Source organism: Lepidochelys olivacea (assembly GCF_965140295.1).
Source record: "Lepidochelys olivacea isolate rLepOli2 genome assembly, chromosome: 6".
Taxonomy (NCBI): Eukaryota; Metazoa; Chordata; order Testudines; family Cheloniidae; genus Lepidochelys; species Lepidochelys olivacea.
In genome coordinates, this window is record NC_140416.1 from 65,836,887 (window position 1) to 65,862,846 (window position 25,960).

At 40.6% G+C, this 25,960-nt stretch overlaps 1 protein-coding gene across 2 annotated transcripts in view; it reads left to right on the forward strand.

The window, feature by feature from the left end:
* Positions 1–25,021, forward strand: part of VPS39 (VPS39 subunit of HOPS complex) — a 33,131-nt gene extending 8,110 nt beyond the window's left edge. The window contains exons 7-26 of one of the 2 annotated variants that reach the window (XM_084630132.1): positions 2,051–2,149; positions 2,956–3,048; positions 4,345–4,528; positions 5,140–5,260; positions 7,221–7,341; positions 7,761–7,890; positions 8,894–9,036; positions 9,894–10,037; positions 10,716–10,857; positions 11,242–11,328; positions 13,227–13,300; positions 14,024–14,122; positions 14,432–14,549; positions 15,725–15,853; positions 16,458–16,560; positions 19,085–19,130; positions 19,744–19,893; positions 20,967–21,101; positions 21,400–21,491; positions 22,762–25,021. In XM_084630132.1, coding sequence (XP_084486258.1) covers positions 2,051–2,149; positions 2,956–3,048; positions 4,345–4,528; positions 5,140–5,260; positions 7,221–7,341; positions 7,761–7,890; positions 8,894–9,036; positions 9,894–10,037; positions 10,716–10,857; positions 11,242–11,328; positions 13,227–13,300; positions 14,024–14,122; positions 14,432–14,549; positions 15,725–15,853; positions 16,458–16,560; positions 19,085–19,130; positions 19,744–19,893; positions 20,967–21,101; positions 21,400–21,491; positions 22,762–22,837 — 2,286 coding nt within the window. In that variant the 3' untranslated portion in view covers positions 22,838–25,021. The remainder of the gene's footprint in view (positions 1–2,050; positions 2,150–2,955; positions 3,049–4,344; positions 4,529–5,139; positions 5,261–7,220; positions 7,342–7,760; positions 7,891–8,893; positions 9,037–9,893; positions 10,038–10,715; positions 10,858–11,241; positions 11,329–13,226; positions 13,301–14,023; positions 14,123–14,431; positions 14,550–15,724; positions 15,854–16,457; positions 16,561–19,084; positions 19,131–19,743; positions 19,894–20,966; positions 21,102–21,399; positions 21,492–22,761) is intronic. The other variant, XM_084630133.1, reaches the window with a different exon arrangement.
* Positions 25,022–25,960: the final 939 nt, after the last annotated feature.

The window sequence follows — 25,960 nt, forward strand, 5'->3', positions numbered from 1 at the left end:
TATGTGAGAAATTGGGAGATGTTGTGGTTCAGCACTTCTGAAAATCAGGCTGCTTATTTGCGTGTTTAACAGTGGACTTAGGAAGTTCACTCCAGGCACCAAGTTTTAAAAATGTTGGTCTTGGTTTCTTCCTCCACTTTGTAAGAGTACACTTGGTTGTAATTTTGGCCTTTCACCCATTGATTCAAGACTCAACTGAATTTTCATCCTCAGTGATGAGATTTTTAAAGGGTAGTTCTTCAAGTGCTTTTTTCATTTTGGAAGCCATCCCCATCTTGGGACTTACAATGGGGCTTACAAAGGTAATGGAACCACCATTAGAGTGGTTCTTCGAATTTTCACTTCACCATCTTTCTCTGAAAATTGTTTCTGGTAACAGTTACATTAACCTAGAGTGTCTTGGAGACACTAATGGCTGATTCAATCTATATAATGTTCCATAAGGATAAGGTGGTCCTTCATCCGGGTCCTACGGTCTTATAAAAATGGTCTCTTACTTACACACAAATCAGTTAATCAATTTACCTGTACTTTGGTCCCCAGGCCTTGCTTATAGCTAGAGGAGACTTAAGTTAATGGTGTACCTCTAGTGCTTTGATTTACTCTTGAAAGGGAGCTTGGTCTTTGTAATTAGGCAAGCTGAAACTTTTGCCCAGTGGTAAACATTTTCTCATAGTTATTTAGTCTTGGGCTTCTAGTGTTAACATACAGCTAATGCTAAATCATATGAAACATGCAAATCCAAGCATTACAAAATGTCTTGTTATAATTGGGTGTACTTTTTGTGTGTGGGTGTCTGACTTAGCGTATACTTGCAGTGGTGCCTCTTGTCAATAAACTGTTCTAATTAATTAGAATACAAAACATAGACCCTTAGATCATATTAGTTCATTAATATGATCATATCCCCCTTTCTTTGAATCCCTTGTTCCTCACTCCTTCAGCACATAAGTGTCAAGCTTTTCATCTTTACATTCAAGGTCCTGACTAATGCCAATTTTTAATGCTTCTCTGTCCTTGTCTTTTTCATATTGCCACAGTCCTTTCCACTTCACCAGTAGTAATAGTTTCCACCTGCTGTCTTTTTCTCCCACACTGCTTGACTACATGTGGAACCCCCTCTTGGAGCTGATATGTAAAGCACTGCCCTCTCCATAGTCACATTCCTACCATGACGCTGTCAAGAAATTAATTAACTAATGATGAGGTGGAAGGGCAACTGGGGACAGCAAAGCACCACTGACCACTTAGAGTAGGAGAAAAAGGTACAAACAACTTCTCTTGTTGACTGAAGGGTCTTGGGGAAAGACTGCCTTTCTTCGTTTGTACAGCACCTAGCACACTGTGAGAGCTACAGGAAAAATAGTGGGAGTAGGTGGCTCAATAATGGGCAATGGGAATTGGTGGCTTTCACCTCTTCAGGTCTAGCTCAGGCTAGTAGTGACTGAGCCATTACCATCTTGAAGGCTGGCTGGATGACTACATGAAAGGGTTTGGTGCATCTTGTCTACAGGGAAATGGAACAGGTGTCCTCATTGCATAAACCACCATCCCAATGTTTGGTCTCTGCAGAAAGGTCAGTCTATGCCTGTTCATTGAGGCTTTGGCCTATCTTTTTCTGTATAGAGGTGGTCTCACCAAAATAAGGTTGAGGTACAGTGACAAATGTGAGTAAGCTTATACTGCTGCTACACAATTCATTTCTGTCATGTACACACAACTTCAGTCTCCAGGGCTGTGCCTGGTAACTTTCATTAACAAGTCCTATTGTGGCCTAGATTTATCTTACATTAATTATTTCAGAAAACATCTTGAATCTTTCTTCTGGCCACATGCACATCTGAACTCATGTTCAGCACCTTGATTGACATCCACTTTGGGTTTGGCCCAGTGAAGAAAATAGTCCATGGTGATCCGATGGGAGCATGAAAATTTACTCAGCTTTTCCATTGACCAGTTGTGCTATAGGTTTAGGATTATTTATGGCCCGATATTATTGTCCCTATTTACCTTCTAATCCTAACGCATGTGAGGCTGTCTGTTTTCACAGCACTCTGATACAGGGGAGGAGGTGCTGAGGATGTGCGTGGCAGTGCGGAAGAAGCTACAGCTGTATTTCTGGAAGGACAGGGAGTTCTATGAGCTACAGGTGAGAGAGTGCTGTGGGAACCACTAGACCGTACGAGAGCCCTTGCCAGAGTATCAAATTGTTTTTAATACCCCAGTTTAATCAGCAGTATAATTCAGAATTAGTGTTAGATTCTGCTTCCAGGGTGCACTTGATAGTGTTGGTGCTGCATGGTTTAACAAAGAAGCAGCAATTGAAAGCAAAGTGTTGATACCATCAAAATAATGCATTGGGAGCTAGTTATGGGTGAAAATCACCAGGAACCAGAAGACTGACTCCTCTCTTGAAGACTATGGGTAGTGATAGAAAGGTACAATTTGTATACAATCCTAATTGACCTCTGCATTCTAGCTCTGGTCCACTTTGAGGCCCAATTAAATAACCGTTCAGGAAGGTCACACCGTCTAGTTACAGAAAAATGCTGCTGTGCAGAATATGGAGTTGGGACATTCTAGCTGAATGCTATCGTTCCCTGGCCAGGAAGGGTTGGGAGTGATTCTAAAGTAGACTCCACTTCTTAAACAGATGTAGTCTGCCCTTTCCTGCAGCAAGCATGATGTTAGTAAGAATTATTCAATGAGCAGATCAATATTTTGCAGTAATGTCTAATGTTTGCAGTTCTGTAGCTAGTAGGGTGCTCAGTCTTAAAAGAAACCTTTCCTACTGTGTAAGAGTGAAGAAAGGGTAATGTGCTCAGTGTTACGGTACTGCCTCCCCACAATTAAATATGAAACAAGCTTTCCAGACCACAGGTTAAAAGGAGCCCAGGGAAGGCATAGTTAGCTCTTAAAGCAGCCAATGTGACTTACTTTCCTTTCATTCTTCAGGGGGACTTCAGTGTGCCGGATGTGCCCAAGTCTATGGCATGGTGTGAAAATTCTATCTGTGTAGGTTTCAAGAGGGACTATTATCTGATAAGGGTAAGAACAGGACTTTGAACTGAGTATGTAAGGGGATGTTAATCCTTTTAAGGAGAAGATATAGACTGCTCCCAGGGAGGGAGGATTCAGAGTGTGAGATAGACACTGTTTATTATAAAAATGTGCCATTTTTGACATGCTGTCTTTCAGCTTACTCCTTCTTCCGCAAAAGCATGCATGTTCCTTTAATTTGCTTGTCTTTCTGAAAAACAGACTATCTAGTTGTTGCAAGTAATGCCTAAGATTAGTGTAACTGAATTAAATTAAGAAAACATTTTTTCAGCTGGGCAGCACTTTAACTCTGTTTCATAGTTTCCCTTTTGTTTGATGTATTTACACCTCAACATAAGAGGGGAAAATATTTTAAAAATAACCTATTCAATAGGAAAGGAGTACTTGTGGCACCTTAGAGACTAACAAATTTATTTGATCATAAGCTTTCTAGAGCTACAACTCACTTTATGCTCAGATAAATTTGTTAGTCTCTAAGGTGCCACAAGTACTCCTTTTCTTTTTGCGGATACAAACTAACATTGCTGCTACTCTGAAACCTATTCAATAGGGTTTTTTTAAAAGTGAGATTATTCGAGGGGCAGAGTAACTTCACCAAAATTATTTTAGTGCTTCAGCTAAAATTAAACAGTTTCAATTTGACAACATCCCTTTAAATATCTAAATTCATCACTGTTAATTATTTCAGATTTACTGCAGGACTGAAATGAAATAGTGCCTTCTATTGGTTAATTTGACAGCAACATTAACAATAGTCATAATTATTACCATTACTATAGTTTTCCATCTTTATCATTTTATGTTGATATTTTAGGAAAATGAAATACATTCCTATGGTACTGTCACTTAAATAAGGCCCATATATGAATGAGAAGGGAGTCCAAGGAAAATCTATGGACTACGGCACACTTTTACTGACATCAGTATTATCGTGCTACACAGACTGTACGCCTTAGTGGCTAAATAACAAGATCATCCAGTTACAGTAGTCTATTAGCAATAGGAACAGGCTTCCTCAAATTAAGAGAAAAATACAAATTTATTTTTAAATTGCAATGCTAACAAGTAATATTTTGATACATACATACAAAAGATGACCTACAAATAGCCTTCAAAACTACCTTCATGTGTTAGTGGATATTTTGAGACTCATGTATCACTTTCAAAAAAATATGCTATAAAGTCTGTCTTTTCATCAAGTAGTCTTCTACAGTTTTGAGATGACAACTCCACAGTGAAAACTGAATGACCTTTCCCCTCCCACCTGCCCCCTTCCTCTCACAGGTGGATGGAAAAGGGTCCATCAAAGAACTGTTCCCCACAGGGAAGCAGCTTGAACCATTGGTGGCTCCCTTAGCAGATGGAAAAGTTGCAGTTGGTCAAGATGATCTAACGGTAGTACTTAACGAAGAAGGGATCTGTACTCAGAAAGGTGCCTTGAATTGGACAGACATTCCCATAGCTATGGGTGAGGACTAGAAGTAGTTTTTCCTTGCTGTAATCCAACCAGGATTTGTCAGCTTTTTGTTTCTTATGAATGGAGCAGATTTAAGTTCACTAGCTTAATGTATGAGTCTTTGATTGTGTCACACTGATTTTATTACAATCATCTGAGTGCTAGCTAGCATGACCTAGTGATTCAAGCAGAGAGGCATGGGTTATATTTCTCTCTACTTCCTTGCTCTCAACTTCTGTGCCCTCAGTTTCTTTTTCAGTATGGTGGGGATAACTCCATCTTTATAAAGTGATTTGAGATCTGCAAATAAAAGACACTACATATGTGCCACTTGTTTTTGTAATTTAAAACCTGATTTTGGCTTTTGTGAGAAGTTGAGTACTGCAGAATTTGCGTGTGGTGAGAGAGAAGTGGCAAGGAAAACTGAGGGGGAAAAAAATGATAGTAATCAGTGAATTGCTGTTAATTTCTAGCATTAAGCTCATTGATGGATTTGGGGGATGGGTGAGAAGGGCGTAACATACTGAACATTTCTGGAGGGAAGTTATGGTGTGAGTCATGGCCCTTTCCAGGGTATACTGGAGAAATCTGTCTGATGCATGCTTGTTCCATCTCCCAAACAGAACATCAGCCTCCATACATCATTGCGGTGCTACCAAGGTATGTGGAGATTCGCACTTTTGAACCCCGGCTGCTGGTGCAGAGTATTGAGCTGCAAAGACCACGCTTCATCACCTCTGGAGGGTACAAGAGCACTTCCTTTTTCATCTCTCCCTATACCTAGTCTCTTTCTTCTTCGACAGTTTCTGTGTATTGTGCCCTTCCATACAATCTGAAATATAACTATGGTAAACTAGCACCATGAGTTCCATCATCATGTTGTTTCTTCTCTGACCTGTGGAGTCAGAAGTTGTAAACAGCTCATAGCCAGAACCTTAATAATCTGCCCCTCTTGTTGCTACACTATGCTGTGTTGACCTTAAGGTTACTGGATAAGGGACACTGTTCTCTTGTGTTCTGCTGCTTTCTTGGAACTAAATTCCTCTGTACCTCTCACAGCCCTCCTCATTCTGCAGTGGCTAGTATAGACAGGATACTTGTATCCTGATTGCTTAGTTATGTAACCTGTTTTGATTTAAACTAACCTGGTGATTTGGGGGTATAACTGCCCTTTTTTCTGTGTGGGTGTGTTTTTTTTTTTTTTTTTTTTTTGTAGAAGGCAGCTAGAAGCACTGACAAGTTTGCACAAAACTTTCCCTGGGATTTAAAAAAAAAAAAAAAGGCTTAAGATTAACAAAATGTGTCTGATTGTGGGGCAGGGACTGGGGAGGCTCATGTTCTGAGCACAACACAGGGAGCTAGAAAATCCTTAATTCTGTTCCAACTCCCTCTGACCTTGACTAAGCCACTTAAACATTCTTTCTCAGTTTCTCCCTCTTTAAAGTAAAAGGTAATACTTACCTACCTCACGTGGGTGTTGAGGATTGATTGGGTGTTTAAGTCGCTCTGAATATGAAAAGTAGATGTTATTCAGGGCAGCATCACTTGACCTTGATGACGGTAAATATGTATAAACTGATCTCTCATGGCTTTTAAGGGCATAGTGGGGGGTTCCCTTGCTCTCTAGTAGAACCTTTGATTCCTGTTTCAAGTTTTGATTATTGGGGTGGCTGCAGTAGTGCCTTCATGACAAGCTTCTTGTGGAAATGGAATACTGTGACTCTTCACGAGGGTACCCAGGATTGTGGGGCACCTCACTGCTGCCTGCCCTTACTGTGAAGTAGTCTTGTCTGTGTATTCTGTGATCAGCTCCCTGAAACCACCACCAGCCTCTGAGAGCATAAGCACGGCCTGCTAGGCCTCTGTAGACCTCACTTTCTCTGTAGGGGTAGCAACAGGCACACCACAACTTGCAAATACTCGGCATCTTCCCTGCAGCGTCCAGCCTCTATCCATTGAATACTCAGACTCACCGGCCCTGCTATTCCCAAACACCAGCTTCTAAGATTTAACTCAAGATGAGCACATTGCTTAACACTAGTACACTTAAACTTGCTTTCATTGTAAATATGAATATATACAGTATTATCAATGACTAGAAATTTAAGTAATAATGAGTAAGAATATTGGAAACAAATGGTTACGTATAAAACAAAATTGTAACATACTTTCAAGAGACTAATTTTAACTAAAAAATTACTCTCTTGTCCAAAGAAATTTCTCACTCAAAGTTCTCTTCGGTGTTTTCAGCTAAGCATAGTTGAGACTCCTTTTGCATGAAGCAAAAGCGCGGTCCTTTTACTTCCTCACTGAAGGGTGCCTGTGTCCCTTTGTACCCCCAAATATATATTAGCAAGCCTTTGATATGCACCTCAAGATAAGGTTCTCTTCCCTTGCTATGCTTCTCTTCCTTTTAATTCCTTTCTGAAGTTCTTTCCTGCAGTCCAGCCGCAGGTATCTAATTGCAGTGTAGACATACCCCAAGTGTCCTCAGGAATTCACAGTGGTGGTTTAATCGCTTTCTGTTTTGCCTTCACCGCTATGTTGAGCAGGGAAAGGAGAACTTGAGTAACCTCACCACTTTAGTATATCTGGTTAAGCCATACATGTGTTAACCAGGATAGACTCTTCTCACAAGATGTGGGCTAGAGTTCCTGCCTCACTATTATATCTTGGTAACTGGCCTTTTCTCTTCCAATTGTAGTACGAATATTGTGTATGTGGCCAGCAATCATTTTGTTTGGCGTCTCCTTCCAGTCTCCATAGCAACCCAGATCCAGCAGCTTCTCCAAGACAAGCAGTTTGAATTGGCTCTGCAGTTGGCGGTAAGTTGTCATCTTTAGTGGTGTGGGTGGAATACACTATTTGTATTGCTGGGTATAGAATCATGGGCCAGTCTCTGTAGTCTGTTTGGTAACTGCTGCCACTAAGCACTGTTGAAAGCCCTGAGGTCTTAACCTCCTTGATGTCCACTTCACACACACTCTCTAGTTTCTCTTGACTAACCCCTTAGCCATTTAATAACTTCCTGTCTCCTGGCTCTACTCTGCTATCCAGTGCTGCCCATCCTTGACAAACTGTCTGGTTTTAGAAGTTTAGGCGCTTTTGGTCACCTGTTCAATCCTGGGTTTTCCCATTCTTTTCAATGGATTTCAAGCTCAACACTGTCAGTTTTTCTTCTCTGTTCTCTTTATATTTAAGAACAAGAATTCTTCTTATTATTCCTGGGTTTGTATTTGTGTAGGAAATGAAAGATGATTCAGATAGTGAAAAGCAACAACAGATTCATCACATTAAGAACCTCTATGCCTTTAACCTCTTCTGCCAGAAGCGCTTCGATGAATCCATGCAGGTTTTTGCCAAGCTCGGTACAGGTAACTTGGTATAGCCTGGGGTTGAAGAATGTGAGTGAGGGGAGACTACAGTAAATCTCACCAGAAATTGATGCTGGTGCTGAACTTGATTTAGTCTGAGAACAAGTAGTGTCATCTTGTGCAGCCCAAAGATTAGTTTGTTGGTTAGACCCTGAAACCCTCCCCACTACTCTACAAAAAGTGTCACAAGTTGGAATAGAAGTAGAAGGGGCACCTGTACAAAGTTCCTTCACTCTGAGTTTTATGAGCACCAGCCACTGCTAAAAGTCAGTGAGCCGCTACTTGTTTTTCTGCTTGATGAACATTTCATGGAATGGAATAAGAAGGAAGTGAGTGAATGTCAGAAGTTCCCTGAATAGTCAACTTTCAGCTTCAGGCATGACTTTCAGTGAGTCTTAGGCACCTAAGTCACTTTTGGGAATTAGGACTTTTTGAAAACTTTACTCCTGGGACCTGAGGAACAGATCAGGAGCTAGGATTTTAATCTAAGTAGTGAACTTTAGAGTTTGTAAACTGCATGAAACTGATGTTCATTAGTAATGGGAACTGCTGGTCAGGTCTGTCCATGTAATCTGTTCTGAAGCTCATTGGATTTATTACAATGGTGTTATGTTCTTAGAAGCCTTTTGCAACCAGCAGTATTAATTCACAGTCCTGCCATTGAACCTCATTATTAGTGCTGGGACTCTGCACTAAGCTCTAGCAACAGAATGAATATTGTGGGTCGGGGAAGGCATGAACTTAAGAATTCTGCTCCAGCTTTGTCTCCCCCTTGCCTCACTTAACTTCTGCTTCCATTTCCTCATGTGTAAAATGGGGATACTTGATTAGCAATTTAATAGTGTAGAGACAATTATTTGTAAAGCACCAGGAAGATGAAACTACTAAGTGCTGGGGGCTTGTCTATGATAAACTGCACTAATTACCAGAAAGCTATATAATACTGGTATTTTGAAAAACAAGATGGTATGAAACTTACAAATACTGGTTGTTTTTTGCTTAGATCCCACTCATGTGATGGGTCTGTATCCTGACTTACTGCCCACTGATTACAGGAAACAGTTGCAGTATCCTAATCCTCTGCCGGTGCTCTCTGGGGCTGAGCTGGAGAAAGCACACTTAGCACTCATAGACTATCTAACTCAGGTAAATGCTGTTAATATGTACCTCTAGGGAATTTGGCTTCTGATGCCCAGCCCTGACCTGGTGACTTCAGTAAGGGGGCACTGCATAGCAGGGAGATGTCAGAAGAATACAGTGCTGGATTTGGAGCATACCCCAAATGTGTCTGGTTAGCTATGCTTTCCCTCTCACTGGTTCCCATGGACTACTATACTGTTCTCTCCCTTGATAGCTAAAAAGCCTAACTACATAGTGATTAATAGGGCCAAGATAAAGATAAAAGACCAGAACTTGAGCTAGTGTGGAATCAATGGAGCTGTATCAGCTGAGAATTTGGCTGGCTTCTATAAGGTACTTACAATACTGACAAACTTTGATAGTTTACTTTCCTAGACTTAAATAATTAAAAGTAGTAACTAAATATTACTTTTTCTATTTATAGATTTATTCTCCCTAGTTTGTGACATGTTGGCCTATTAGGGATAGATAGTGAAAGACACCACCAAAAGGAGTTGGACATTTGTGCTTTTTTCTTAAACAAATGTCAAATCTTAAATTTTCATAAAACTTGGTTAATGTAGATTAATAGTAGGCTTGTCAAATTGGGGTGTAAAATTAGTATACATTGGGGAGTACTCCTATCATGGTGTGATATCATGGAAGGTGAAATTAGTTGAGGCCCTAGAGCTAAATGCACCCAGAGTTATGGATGAATACATCTTATATCTAAATTGAGACATTTGCGGAGGGATAGTTGATGGGTGTGTGTAATGGATTATAATTAAGAGGGTTTAGGTTGGCCTATGTTTTCCTTTGGAACGGTATTTGTGGGATGGTGGAATAAAATACATACTTTTAAAATCTCATTCTGTTGTCTGCAGAAAAGAAGTCAGCTGGTAAAGAAGTTAAATGACTCCGACCACCAGTCCAGCACCTCACCCCTCATGGAAGGAACACCCACCATCAAATCCAAAAAGAAGTTGCTCCAAATCATTGACACCACCTTGCTCAAGTGTTACCTACATGTGAGTTCCCTGCCTAACCCAGCGAGCCTATAAAGATCTATAAAAAGTAAACTCCATTGGGAGTTTGGGGTGTGGAAAATTGGAAGACAGGATAAGGAATAGTTTCATTTGAGGTTATTCAAGTGAACATCTGTCCTTCATGGACTAAAGTGCGTTGTGGAACTTAATTTCATCTCATCTTATTTCTTCATTAGCAACAGACAACTTCACTGAACTTGGCAAGCATATCTGTTTACTTCCTTGGATTTGCAAGGTTGCTTTTCCTCAAAGAGAAATGCTCTGTTTTGAAGTATAGAGAAATACCTACATATTTGTAAGCATGCTTCTCTCTCATTGCTGTGCTTAAGTAGATGGAGAGAGTTGTCGGAGACCATTACTCCTGAAGTTAATGTTTCTCAACAGCTGGCCTCCACCATAGTGAGTAAAGAAGTGCTGGTATATGGGCCATTGGCTATCTGCTTGCTCACTGAACACCAAAGTTAAACTGCATGTAAAATTGACAAGAGTAGAGGATTCCCTTTCAAATGTTAAAATCCCACTTCTTGTGCCCTAATGGATATTTTCTCTTTTCTGGATCTCCTCTCCTTCCTGTGTTCTTGATTATAGTGTTGGACACTATGAGCCTGAGTGCACAGTTCATGAATCTGAAACCTCTGAATGCCCTTCCCTTGCTTACAGACAAATGTAGCTCTGGTAGCACCGTTGCTACGACTGGAGAATAATCACTGCCACATAGAAGAGAGTGAGCATGTACTGAAGAAGGCACACAAGTACAGTGAGCTGATAATACTGTATGAGAAGAAAGGGCTGCATGAAAAAGGTAAGTGAGGAAGGAAGAGGGGTGAATGGAGTGCACACCTCTGCTATACATCGTAACCCATCCCTTGCTGACAAGAGTCTGTTTGTTCATTCTTAAACTAACAGTATTTCAGAATGGCCTCCCATTGTAGCAGTCTCTTGATTAAATAATTATTTGACTTAAGTATTTATCCCTGTTGTTTGCCTGGGGTATGTCCTTGCCAAGAGCTTCTTGTGTAGCAAAAAGTTGACATGTAAAAATAATTTTTCCTGTTCTGCTGCAGTGGGAGGAGCATGCTTTGTTGTCCTGCTCTCCCAGGAGCATGAGTTCTCAGTGAATGCAGGAATCTGCTTTCTAAATTTAAGTATAATCCCCACGGAATTGACCTCTTTCTTCTACTAAAAGCTCTGCAGGTGCTAGTGGATCAATCAAAGAAAGCCAACTCTCCTTTGAAGGGTCATGAAAGGACAGTGCAGTATCTACAGCATTTGGGTGAGTGCAGATCAGGGGTAAGTGGGAATCTCCCTTTTAAAGGGACGCCTCTAACCCTCATTACCTAGACTTGGCATGCCACTTAACTTTTTTTTTTGTGAATTTTCATGAATTGCAGAGATGCCAACCATCCATATTTTCTGTAATCCTCCCAATTTGTACATGTTACAAAATCACTAATTCTGTCTTAAATCTATCTATTTTGTAAGCACACACATTTTTATATGTATAACATAGAAAGAATGTGTGTGCGTCAGTCACCCACCACCGCTTGGTTCAGACGAACACTGCAAGTAATGCCATGGCTGCAAGGGGCTTTCTGCTCCAGTGCTGCTGTGGTGCAGTGAGGGCCTCATAGAAAGCAAACAGTGGTGATTTTGAATGGGTTAGGGTGCTGTTATGGCAATGTGCTCTAGAATGCACCAGGGGATTTCACATAGGGCAGTTAGAGTGCAATATGCAACATGAGGCTTGGGCAATGAATCAGCTCCGCAAATCCCCTGACAATGGCTTGTTTTCTGGCTGACCCTTACTGCACAGTTGTGGGAGAGAAGTCAGAGGGGCAGAAGAGGGAAGAGGAAGAGAGGGTACATGACAGGAGGATCATCCTGGGAAGGAGGTCCAGGCCTGGGCTGGCCAAGGTAATGAAGGGTGGTGTAAGAGGGCAGCTTTCTTAGGGCCAGTATTCCCCTTCTGCCTGTTCTGATGGAAGGAGACAACCGGTGGGGGCAGCTCTTGACCATAGATGGAGGTTGGGGGAGAAGTTTCTAATTCTGGTTGCTCCCCTGATGGAGGGGATATTGCCATGCGAGGAAGTGGGCATGATTGGTGTGTGGTTTTGTTTGTTTGTTTGCTATGCTGCAGTGACTTGCCCCAAAGTTCACCAGCCACCACTGTTAACCAAAATGATTGGTGTGGGTGATTAAAAATGAGTGAGGATATCCCCAAAATCATGGTCTGACCTGGTCATGGCTATTGATGTTTATTGTTATTAAATGTCACTTCATCTTGAAACACTGTTATTACTCTGATATGCACAGAAGTGCTTCTAATATCGATTAGACGTTTTTAAGCGCTACTCCAGACTCCCGTCTTCATTTGGCTTCCCAACTTTGGCAGTTGGCACAGGTCCAAGCAACTTCCCTGTTTCTCCCTAACTTTTTTCATAAACATTCCTAAGACTCAGAGCAAGGTTGGCATCTCTGAAATTATAAGGTCAGAAGCGTTATGACCATCTAGTCTGATATAGCACAGGCCTTAGGACTTCCATGAAATAATTCCTGTTTAAAGTAGAGAATATTTTTTTTAGAAAAATACCCAATCTTGATTTAAAAATTTCCAGTGATGAAGAATCCACCACAACCCATGGCAAGTTGTTCCAATAGTTAATTACTCTGGTTTTTTTAAGAGCATCTTATTGATCTAAATTTTGTTGTTTCAGTTTCCAGCCATTGGATCTTGTTTTTCTTGTGATTGTTTAAGTCTAATGGTACCATATAGAATCATAGAATATCAGAGTTGGAAGGGACCTCAGGAGGTCATCTAGTCCAACCCCCTGCTCAAAGCAGGACCAATCCCCAATTTTTGCCCCAGATCCCAAAATGGCCCCCTCAAGGATTGAAATCACAACCCTGGGTTTAGCAGGCCAATGCTCAAACCACTGAGCTATTCCCACCAAAGTATTTGGCTGACTTGATTTGCAAGTGGGAGCTAGCTGAATGGCAAACTGGGGCCTTAGTACAGAATTTGCTCTCTCTAATTTAAACTTTATTTTTTTTCTTAAATCAAACTTCTAGCACCTCAAGTTGTGAAAATACTTCACTATGCAAATCACTGCATGTGCAGGAACCAGTAATTCAGATTGTGGTGAGTGTTTATTACTTTGGTTCTTGTTCCAGGCACAGAAAACTTGCACTTGGTGTTCCTATATTCCACATGGGTGCTCAGAGACTTTCCTGATGATGGATTGAAGGTAAGAGTTGCTACATTAGATGTATCTTTCATCTGGCTATTGATGCCATTAGTATAGCAGCAGTTGTTTGTCCTTGTCCTCAGAAGCCTTGTCCTCCGAGATCAGAGTCCCGTTATTACTACTGAACTCCAGTGCAATGTTTAGTTTTTCACTTACATTCAGTTCAGAAATTAAAGAACCTTACCTGTCTGGTAATGGAAGGAGGTAGAGCATGCCTACATGTTTCCTTATATAGCCTTCTACTTGAAGATGAGCATGTGGGAATAATTTCACGACAACTAAAGCTTCTCATCCACGCAGTTCCCCCCTGTACACGGGGCTTTTGCTGTAACCAGCAGTAAGGGCCCTGTGTAATGTTACTATTGATGATGTGTATTGTGGTTGCACACAGTTTCATATGGTATATTGAAATACCAGCTATAACTTGCTCTCTTCGTTTTTCATTCCTTCTCTGCTGCAGCTTCTGGTGGTAGAACACTAGTTTAAGTGCACTTTTTAGTAGGTAATGTATGTGATAATAGGGTAGCAATGGAGAACATTGCTGCTCATTCCAGATACAAGGCAGCGCCAAGTGGGTGAATCTGCTGCTTTCATTCGTCAGACAGCTCCCACATTTGATTTGAGGGCTTGTGTGTTGCAATACCTCTGACTCCTATGCTTCAGAAAAACGAGACTACACTCACATGTAAAAATCAGTCCCTGAATAGAAATTTTGTTTGGCAGATATTTACAGAAGACCTTCCTGAAGTAGAATCCCTGCCTCGAGACAAAGTACTCAACTTCTTGATAGAAAGCTTTAAAAGCCTGGCTATCCCTTACCTGGTAAGAACTTACATTGAAAACAGTGCTGCTAATTTAACATATGTATTTATTAAGCCTCTGCTCTTGAGTGTTAGAATCTGAAATTTTGTAAAGAATACTAAGTTCAGCATGAGGTGAAATAAACAAAATATACAGTTGTTAGGAGGTGGAAGCGAGTCAGACTCAGGAGCCATTTTTGGCATTCCTAAGTGGTGGTCAGTGGAGAGAAGTGTGGAACTGTTGCTAGACTGCATGGACTCACTTTCTGAAGGAAGAAGAAGCTTTTTTTTTTCTCTTTGATGAGCTCTTGAACTGTGTGTTTATTCACAGGAACACATCATCCATGTTTGGGAGGAGACAGGTTCAGAATTCCACAATTGTCTGATCCAGCTGTACTGTGAGAAGGTGCAAGGATTAATGAAGGAATATCTCTGCTCCTTCCCTGCAGGTACTTCTAACCATGATCTGCCTTGCCTTGCAACAGGCAGTGATACAGGAAGGGGAGATTGCAGAGCACACTGGCTAGATGTTGTCTTAGAAGTCTCTTGGAAATGTAGGGGTGAAATGGACCTCAACCCGTCCTCTGGTCCATCCTCTTTGCTGAGGCAGGATCATGTATACCTAGATCATTCCGGACAGGTGTTTGTCTACCTGTTTTTAAAAACCTGCAAAGACAGGGATTCCACAGCCTTTTTTTTTTTTTTTTTTTGAAACCCTGTTTCAGTGCTTAACTATTCTTACAGCTAAAAGCATTCCTAATTAAGCCTGTTACTTCTTGTCCTGCCTTCAGTGGACATGGGGAACAGTTATCATCATCTTCTTTTTATAACAGACCTTAACATACCTGATGACTGTTTTCAGGCTCTGTCTGCTTTTCTCAAGACTCAACACGCCCAGGTTTTTAAGCTTTCCTCACAGGTCAGGTTTTCTAAGCCTTTTATCATTTTTTTTGCTCTCCTCTGGGCTCTCTCTCATTTATCCACATCATTCTTAAAGTGTGGGACCAATTCTACAATTTATCCAGGTCCTTTTGAATTCCAGTCCTGTCCTCCAAAATGCTTGCAACCCCTCCCATGTTGGCGTTATCCACAGATTTTATAAATAAATTGTCCACTCCATTATTCATGTCATCAATTATTTAAATTGTAGGTTCTCTTTGCTAGTGCACTTACTAGAGAAAAGAGCACAGCATGCTTCTAATGTAGGATGAAGGGAGTACAATAGTGGTGAACTTATATAGAGCTTATAGTTTCATGTGTTAAAGGAAATTCTAGGGTAGCAACAAGAAACTTTTTTTGTCATGGTTATGTGGAGTTGAGACTAGGCTTCCTGAATTCTGTGGTTTGGGAAAGAGAGGTTTTCAATTTCATTACTAGTCTTATCTAGAGTTAGTCTTATCTGCTTCATTATCAAGGAGCCTAAAAAAGGAGACCATCGTCTTCAACTCCTTAAGAGTTATTCATGCATCTTTTATTGCACATGGTCCGCAGTGCATGGGGTATTGTAAACAACATTTGACTTCTTGCAAAATAGTTTGGTAAAAATGTTCCGTCTCCCTGTTCCCTTTGTTACTGTGGGAGAACCCACATGATACTAACTCTGACAGCTTTCTCCCCCTCACAGATAAAATTCCAGTGCCTGCTGGAGAGGAGGAAGGGGAGCTGGGGGAGTATCGGAGAAAGCTGCTCTGTTTTCTTGAGATTTCTAGCTGCTATGAACCTAGTAGGCTCATCAGTGATTTCCCCTTTGATGGTGAGTGCTAGTCATGCTCTAGCTTTCTTCAGCTTGAGACCTATTTAGTTTCATGTTGCACAGCAACATCTTTCTGTGCTCTCCTTCCTGTTTATAAAATTATAGTAACTAGAAATGGAAAAGAACTATTAGGTCAGTTGTTGCCAATCGTTGTATACACCAGTGCTGGCTGTTTGGGCTTTGTGACTGGTACAGTGAAATTCCCCTCTGGGTCTGTGGTGGGATAAGATGAGCTGCTGACTGACTTCTCTTTTAAATTTATACTGTAACCTGTAGATGAACTTCAGTTGCTGCAGACCAACAATGGCCCTTGAAGCATCCTACGTGCATCCCAAGCATGTTCAGTAAAAAAAGGTGGTGGGGGCACTGGCAAAAATAGTTCAGGATCCAGTAAAGTGATAGTGTTTTGATGTGGTTAGACGCCACCGATGGGTCATCGTGTTAGTCATGTCTGATCTTCTGTTCATGCCGCAATTTATACTTTTCTCCTGCTTTTCACTCCTGTTCCCATCTCTTCCAGTTCCTTGGTCTGTTGTAGTGGAGCTTGAATTTTCCCTTTTCTGTGGCAGGCACTGATTATTACTTTTATGATGATCCCCTCTAGGTCTCCTAGAAGAACGTGCCTTGCTGTTGGGTCGTATGGGGAAGCATGAACAAGCCCTCATTATTTATGTCCACATTCTGAAGGATACCAAAATGGCTGAAATGTAAGCCTCTTCTCCCTCCATGTCCATTTTTTTTCAAGGTTGTTTTTTAAAATAGCTTCTCTCCAACCATTGATGCTTCATGTCTCGGTGGGTGGGGTGGGGTTGTTAAATGTTATATGTGCACTTAGAACATGATAGGTATTGTAGACTTTTTGATCTCTCATACCTGCCACGCTTGTTGGTTGGGATTCTCCCTGTGTGCATGATGCATGAATAACTCTTCTGATCACAGCTAGCATCTCCACATTTCTTGGGGCTTGGCCTTCCCATGCTGTTGCATTTGTCAGTGCCTCAAGCCTGTTTCTTTACTTGGGCTCCAATTAGTCTTAAATAGCAGAGCAGTCACTGACTGGCTTTTTTAGTTTTTCACCCTGTAATATAAGCATTTCCTGTTGTCTCTTAGCTTGTGCCCTATTATTACATATTAATCTTCTACTGCAATATTCTTCCTTAATTAGAAGGAACTGTGTTAGCAAGGAGATTCTTTTCCATTAGAAGTTGGTGGTAGTTAAACAACATGTTTGTTATGATGGAGCCTAAGAAACAAATGAGAGTTAGGCCCCATTGTGCTAGCACTTCACAAAGACAGAACAGCGAACAGTCCTTGCTCTGATCTTACAATCTAAATAGACAAGACAGAGGCTAGGGGAAAGTGTACAACACAAGCAGAGGAAGCACTGCTATAATAGTTCTGTTTTTTTGGCAGCAGGCAGGAGAGGGGTTAGTCGGGAGGGGCGGATAAGTTGCATAAAAAGAAAAGGGAAGGTGGTGAGGGGAACATGGCAGGGGACGAGAGGGTAAGAAGTGAAACTGAGACTGGGAAGTGGGAGGCAATCAGCACATGGCAGAGAAATTTCAGTCAAAACTGTGGAAAGGTCTCTGAATGACTGAAGGTCCCTGCCTTGGCTGCTTTTGCAGTTGCTCCTGTGGGCTGGAGTTCCTTGCAGTTCCTCTGCAGTTTTTCCCTGGGGTCTCCTGATGACGAGGAGGTCCCCATTTGAGTCCAGATGGTGCTATGGAAGGGATGGCCCAGCTAGGGCCACATTTTACCGTCTCCCTCACCCCCGTGCAGTAGTCCCTGCTTTGTCTGCTTCTGCAGCTGCTCCTACTAGGTGGAGTCTATGGCTGATTCCTCCCTGTATTTTTTAACAAATTCAAAGCATTTGGGTGAAAGTACAACTAACCAGCACCTAGATATTGGCAGGTGTGCTTCCAAGGGTTTCTTTGTAGCTAGACATGGGGGCTGTTAAATCCTAACTTTGTGCATACCTCTTCAGGTAACGCCTATTGGGAGGCATTCACCCTGCTGTGTGCTGATCGGGCACCTCTTTCTTATATTTTAAAGTCTGTTACTATTCATTGGCCTGTTACCCCAGGATTTATCCATTTATTTCTTTGGCTGCATTGATAGTCAACCTAAGATAAGTTTCTCAGATTTTTTTGTTTGTTTTTGTTTACACCCCAGAACTCAATGCTATTTCAAATTTAAATATCTTGGATTGAGACAGGTATTTTTAAAAATACCATTTAAAAACTCCCCTTTTCACCAGTATCACATAGTTGAGAATGAAAAGTGTCCCTTGTAAATGCTCTGCTCTACTTTTAGTACATATTCTGTATTGCTGAGGCTGTCCAAACTTAATACTTATTGCTTGTGTGGATTTATTGATTTACAAGACTGTCAAGGTTCCTCCTCCACTCTGAACTCTAGGGTACAGATGTGGGGACCTGCATGAAAACCTCCTTAGCTTACTTTTACCAGCTTAGGTTAAAACTTCCCCAAGGTACAAATTAATTTTATCCTTTGTCCTTGGAATATCCACTGCCACCACCAAACTCTAACTGGGTTTACTGGGAAACATAGTTTGGACATGTCTTTCCCTCCAAAATCTACCCAACCCTTGCACCCCACTTCCTGGGAAAGGTTTGGTAAAAATCCTCACCGATTTGCATAGGTGACCACAGACCCAAACCCTTGGATCTGAGAACAATGAAAAAGCATTCAGTTTTCTTACAAGAAGACTTTTAATAGAAATAGAAGTAAAGGAATCACCACTGTAAAATCAGGATGGTAGATACCTTACAGGGTAATTTAGATTCAAAACATAGAGAATCCCTCTAGGCAAACCTTAAGTTACAAAAAAGACACACAGACAGAAATAGTCATTCTATTCAGCACAATTCTTTTCTCAGCCATTTAAAGAAATCATAATCTAACGCATACCTAGCTACATTACTTACTAAAAGTTCTAAGACTCCATTCCTGTTCTATCCCCGGCAAAAGCAGCATACCAACAGACACACAGACCCTTTGTTTTTCTCCCTCCTCCCAGCTTTTGAAAGTATCTTGTCTCCTCATTGGTCATTTTGGTCAGGTGCTAGCGAGGTCACCTTTAGCTTCTTAAACCTTTACAGGTGAGAGGATTTTTCTTCTGGCCAGGAGGGATTTTAAAGGGGTTTACCCTTCCCTTTATATTTATGACAAAGACAATCTCACATTTCATTCATTTCACGTCTGTTGTAGGTACTGCCATAAACACTATGACAGAAGCAAAGATGGCAACAAAGATGTGAGTAGCTTTATGTCCATATTCTTGTTGCTCATGTGAGTGATACATGAATTAAACTATTGTCTCCATATATAGCAAATTTAAAGGAGACCTATGGTTGCTCAGAACTTCTCAGGGGGCAGGGTCCTCTGTATCATCTTCTACTATTGAGGAACTTGTCGTACATTTTTTACAACTTCTCTCCTGTTTGGAATGTTGCTGGGTTGTAGGAAATGACTGAACTTTTTCGTTGGCCAACAGTTCTGTTTTACAAGTAGGAATAGAATCCAGCTGTGTCCCTCTGGGCTGTATTGTTGCTGCTAACCAGAATAAAAAGTAGTAAAACTTGCTACTTAAGACAACAGATGAGTCTGAATACATGTAGCAGAGCTGTAGAGAAAGGAGGTGCAAATTTTAATATCTAAAATTTGTTCCTTGCTGAAGGCTTGAAAATTAATCAATGCACAAACTTGTTCAGGAGACAAGCTGCTTAAGGCTAATAGATTTTAAGTCTATATCAAAATCCCTACTTGTCAGTGCCATGGTGTATTGCAGAGTTAGCCCTGTAGCGGTTAGAGTTCAGTGGTGTCTGTTTTTGTTATGCTTCAGTCTTTATTGTGTTTGTGTGAAACAGGTGTATCTGTCTCTACTCCGGATGTATCTATCCCCACCTAGTGTACATTGCCTGGGGCCAATCAAGATGGAGCTGTTGGAGCCTCAAGCCAATCTCCAGGCTGCCCTGCAGGTTTTAGAATTGCACCACAGCAAATTAGATACTACTAAGGTAAGGAATCCTTACCTTATGGATATGGATAGTTGCTATATCTTGAATTACAGTGAAAAACACTGGAGTTAAGGGTAGGCTCTGGGAGCAGATCCTAAAAGTATCTGGACAAAAATGAACGAGGAGTACTTGTGGCAGCTTAGAGACTAACACATTTATTTAAGCATAAGCTTTCATGGGCTAAAACCCACTTCATCGGATGCATGCAGTGGAAAATACAGAAGGAAGATGGATATACACATACATACACAGGGAGAGGGAGAACATGAAAAAATGAGTATTGCCATACCCACTATAACGAGAGTGATCAGTTAAGGTGAGCTATTATCAGCAGGAGGAAAAAAAACCTTTTATAGTGATAATGAGGATGGCCCATTTCCAACCGTGCACAAGAAGGTGTGAGTAACAGTAACAAAACATTCAAAAACCAGTCAGAAAACACTTCAGTCTCCCTGGTCACTCAATTACAGGCTTCAAAGTGGCAATTCTTCAACAAAAAAACTTCAAAAACAGACTCCAATGAGAAACAGTCGAATTGGAATTAATTTGTAAACTGGACACCATTAAATTAGGCTTGAATAAAGACTGGGAGTGGAAGGGTCATTACACAAAGTAAAACTATTTCCCCATGCTTATTTTTTCCCCCTACTGTTGTTCACACCTTCTTGTCAACTGTTGGAAATGGGCCATCCTGATTATCACTACAAAAGGTTTTTTTCTTCTGCTGATAATAGCTCACCTTAACTGATCACTCTCGTTATAGTGGGTATGGCAATACTCATTTTTTCATGTTCTCCCTCTCCCTGTGTATATATGTGTATATCTATCTATCTTCCTTCTGTATTTTCCACTGCATGCATCCGATGAAGTGGGTTTTAGCCCACGAAAGCTTATGCTCAGATAAATTTGTTAGTCTCTAAGGTGCCCCAAGTACTCCTCGTTCTTTTTGCTGACACAGACTAACATGGCTACCGCTCTGAAACCGGACGAAAATGAATGTCTCAATCCCATTGCTTTTTGTTTTCCTTCCATACCCCTTCGTCTTTCTTACAACTTGTCCTTGTCGCTTCTAGGCTATAAACCTGCTCCCAGCAAATACTCAAATTAGTGAGATTCGAATCTTCCTAGAAAAAGTCCTTGAAGAAAATGCCCAGAAGAAGCGATTCAACCAAGTACTAAAAAATCTTCTTCATGCAGAATTCCTGAGGGTGTGTATCCACCTCTTTTATCCTCGTTTATCAGAGTGGATTTTCAAAAGTTCTGTTAAATGGAAAGACTGTAAAAATTTGAGCTCTTCATTACCAGTACAGGAAACTTGTCCTCTAGATGGTATTGTAGCATAGCCAAGATTACTAAATGCGCACTAATCAGCGAATCATAACTCTTGCATTTCAGGATAGTGGGAAACTAAAGGTAATTAAAAATACTATTCTTCTGTTTGTTCAGACTAGAAAGATGGCTGAGGTGTAGCATTGCACTGCTTACCATGTTTCCATTCTCCTACAGGTTCAGGAGGAGAGAATTTTGCATCAGCAGGTGAAGTGTATCATCACAGAGGAAAAAGTGTGCACTGTGTGTAAAAAGAAGATAGGAAATAGGTGAGTAATACAGAGCATTCTTCCTAAAGAGGCTTGTGGTACAAAAACAAATTAGTCTGGCTTATTCTTGCAGAGAAGTAAGGATATGTAAATCCAGGAGCAGACAACTGAGGGAGAACTTTCAGAAGTGTACAATGAATTGGAAACTGTAATCTTAGCAGAGTGGCTAACCTCTTGATGCCTATAACCAAAAAAAAAAAATGAACTGCAAAAATAACTTCTCTTGGCTTTTCAAGCCTCCAGCACAGACACAATAAAACAATTTCAAGTTTCATGGAGCTTTTCTTCCAAGATTGATGGAGCAAGTAGTTGATATGCTGATATCACCTAAGATGTTGACTGCAGAGCTCAGAACTCTGTACAGAGTCGATGATGATCACTATAAAAAGTAGTTTTGCATCCTGGAATCGGAAAACTCTTTGTAAACACAGTACAGTTTGGTCCATGTGGAGTGGCCCTCGTTAGGATTGCACATGGCTTCTTTATATACATTTTTATAGGTGGTCTCTCAGTTTTGAAAGTATAATGTATATAATATATAAAGGCTTTGTAAATCTGAAGCCTTAAGTGTGGTGAAGGCTACCTTGTGCTCCCAAATCAACCTGCACCTTATGTGCCAATCACATTAATGCATCTGAGCAGCAGCAGCAATGGTTTGGTGTCAAAACTTCCAATAATTATTCTCCTCTCACCATTTTCATCCCTGGCGTTTTCAGGAAGAAATCAGTCTGATGTGAAGCAGAGATTTTGACGTTCCCTTCCCTCACCCCTTTCAGTGCATCAGCTCCAAACTAAATCTTATATCACCTAACAACTTTTAGCTGCTGTTACTGGTGGTGGGATTAATCCCCTCTTAAGACATGACTGATACTCAGAATCTAGTGGGGAATAGATCTCTCTCTGCTTGCTGCTTTAATGAATACAGTCAGCTGTCTCTTAGAGCACTGAATTATTGGTGTGCATTGATCCAGTTTTCCCTGTTAAGTATGATCTTGAAGTACTGGGTGAAAGTAGGGTTAGTATATACTGTGTACTTCATTTTTGAGTCACGATGCTGCAAAGTCCAGCTGAGTTCTTTGCTTGGGGCATCTCCAATAAAACTGATGCTAGAATTGAAATTCAGTCAGGAATTCTCTTCATTAAGAAAGTAGCAGTCTTATGTAGTCACTTTTCTGTCTGTAACAAAAATCAAGCTTGTATAGTGAACAGGGAAAACTGGGTATTGATTATACTGACATTTGATCTTGTATGCTATTCTGTTTCTTCACAGTGCATTTGCCCGATACCCGAATGCAGTAGTTGTGCACTACTTCTGCTCCAAAGAAGTCAGTACGGCAGATACCTGAAACATGGTGCCATATATTAGACGGACTGCACTAGCCACAACACTCACATGAAATACAGAAGTGAAGACTTGTTTAGGAAAAGTTGATGATCTGAAGTTTTGAGGCATGTTGCTAGGAACATGTTATAAATAGCTTGTACCCAGCATGTCTCTGGACTGACTCTACCTGCAACTTGGCAGTACTGACTTATTTGAAAATTGACACTTTTAACTGTTCAATTGCTGGCAACTATATATACCTCTTAACACACCAAGATGAGGAAGAATGGAAATTGACCAGCAATGAGCTAGTATTGTGCTCCAAACCTTGCAGGCTAGTTTCTGAACACTTCTGTGGTGTTTACCAATGAGGGCATGTTTTAAAGTAAATATTTTCTATTAAGGTAAAAACTTCCTGATCTGACCTTGTTTGTGGCTCACTCTAATATTCCTCAAAAGGTAAAATCCTTGAAAAGTCACTGCAACTGTATTAACATTGTATTGAAATCTACTTTTATCCACCAAGTTGTGTGCGTGAGGGGGCAGGGGAGGGAGAGCAAGCAAGAGGATGAGGCTCTTGTGCTTAATACTTGAACAATTGTCTGACTTCACCTTTCTCCCAATGTTGGGAATAACTAGATGTTGAACAAAGGAACTTTTATCTTTGATGCCTAGAGTGCTTATCAACTCATCTTCTGATATACAGAAGTTCCACAGGAGTTAGCCATACACAGTAGGCTTCAGTGGTAAGCATTTATTTTTCCCTTTTTGACTTTAGAGGTATGTAAATATGAATTAGCTCACACACTGTTTGCACTGTGTACAGTCACTTCCAACATGAGTGGATGCTTTTGAGAAGCAGCAATGACTATCTGAAGAAGGGAAGTTATCACTTGCACTTGTACCAAAAAGAGCACCCCCTAAAAGTAACATTTTTGACAGGGACTGAAATGTATCTCTTGCTTGAGCTTCTAGAGAACATTTGAGATCCCTATGCATGTAAATAGCTCTTCAGTCTATAGTTCTCTCTCCAGCATTAAAGTAAAATATAGACTGCATTTCGATGTCTCTGAGAGTATTAGATCAACTCCCTTCTGCCCAAGTTGGTGGTTTTTTTTTTTTTTTTTTTTTTTTAAATTTTTACTTTGGCGTGAGGATTCAAAATACACAAAACTGGATGCAGTATACTTCATAGTCTGTAATATTTTTCTTATTTTTCCATGAACTTTACTCTATAGCAAAGTTGATATAAGGGTACTTGCATGTTCACTTACTGTACAAAGAATCTGAGCAGCAGTGAACAAAGTCAGCAGTAGCACATGGTTCAGCGTAATTGAATGTGGGTAATAACATCCCGGTTTAGCCATACTTCTAAAATTAAGTATTAAATGATATGGAGCATGGCACACAATTATCATACACATTTTCCTTTAAAATCTATTCTACTCCCCAAACAAGGAGTTGAGAAAATAAATTTTAAAAACCAAAACCCATCTGCCCACAATGTCATTGAATTCCACTGTTTACATGTTTATTTAAGTCCCTTTTTTAAAAACACTTTTAGCAACAGGTCTTCTGTAGGATATAACTGATCCTATCTCACCTTCAAACTCTGCAAATACCATACTGTGGTCATATAGCCTACTCCTTCTGCCATCTGTTTTTTGTTTCAAGGCCATGGTTGCCACTAACCTTGGATGTCTTGGGTAATACTGCTGGTGGTGCCTTTCTGTAGAGGTTAGGGGAGTTGGACTTACTTTTTTAACCTTCTGTTTGAACAAGAGAACCTAATTCGTGCTTGTGTTCAATTTGCACATATTCTGTATCGTGTTTATGTACTAGTTCAGGTACAAGAGAAAGATGTTTAGGAGCTGACAGTGAAAGAAGGGTATCTATCAAGGCCCTACAGTTTTTGCATACAGAAGACGAGACCTTTCTGGTATTGGTAAGGAGGATGGGTAAATCAGACTATCTGCTGGCTGTAAATCTGCACTCCCACAGTTGGGGTCTGTAGTTTACTCTTCTATCATGGTGACGCTTACGTGCCTTTGTTCGGCTTTTTTGCATACATTTGCAGAGGTGTGGTTTGCGCTGCAGTTCTGCTGTCCTCATACTATGGTTTGGATTTACTAACCATATGGAAGTTTTGTTTAAAGCAATATATTGTAATAATAAATATTGTGAACCAGTCTGTTCATTTTATTGTGTGGATGATAGTAGCTAGCTGAGCTGCTCTGGATTTACATATTTCTTTCCTTTGGTCTTCTAAGGGTCAGTAACACAAGGTTGAGATCCCAGTATTATTCCTATTTACCTGTTAGTCTTCAGAAGTCATTTCATGTTACTGAAAATAATGCAGGTGGCACTATCCTGTTTTTAAAAACCTGGGCTAAGGCCCTTCTTGCGTATTGGTTCCTGAAACTTGAGCACTATCTAGAGAGCTATGAGGGTCTACTATTCACTTTAATGTTTTAAAGCTCCATATTTCCTATCCTTTGTTTTTTTTAATTATGCTTTGAAAGTTGCTCCCATTCAAGTGGCATTTACTAATGTCAGACATTCATAACTTAATTCCTGACGTGATTTTCTTTGAGCAAGACTTTGTTTTTAGCTCTTGCTAAGGTCTACGAAACAGTTTGGGAACATAGGTTTAAAGCTGATATTTTTCAGGGTCCCACAAGAAATTTCTGGGAGAGCCAGAAATAGATAGGACCCCAGTCTACGGACTTCCCCATTCCAGTGCCCTAGCTCCAAGACTATTCTTCCCCTCTCTACCTTAACATTGTTTGTATGATGCTATTTTTTTTACATGAAATAGACAATATTTCTGTGGCATAATGTTTTTACAGGTGAACATATGTAAAGGCATTGGGAGAGAAAAATACATCTAAGTCCTGTCAGCAAATGTAAAAGAAATGTGTTCTGAGAAATTTTTCTCTCTCTCCATGTTTTGTGTAAAGTTGAGCATGCTGGTACTTAAACTTGCCAGCGTCCCTTGTAATCTTACTACTTCACATGCCTGTCCACATAGATTTCACTCTTGGTTTGCATGTGCCTCAGGCACATGAGATTGGATTCTTTTGGCCAGCTGTGTCTGTAGCCAACCTGCACCCTAAATGCCCTCATACACCACCACGTAAAGGCA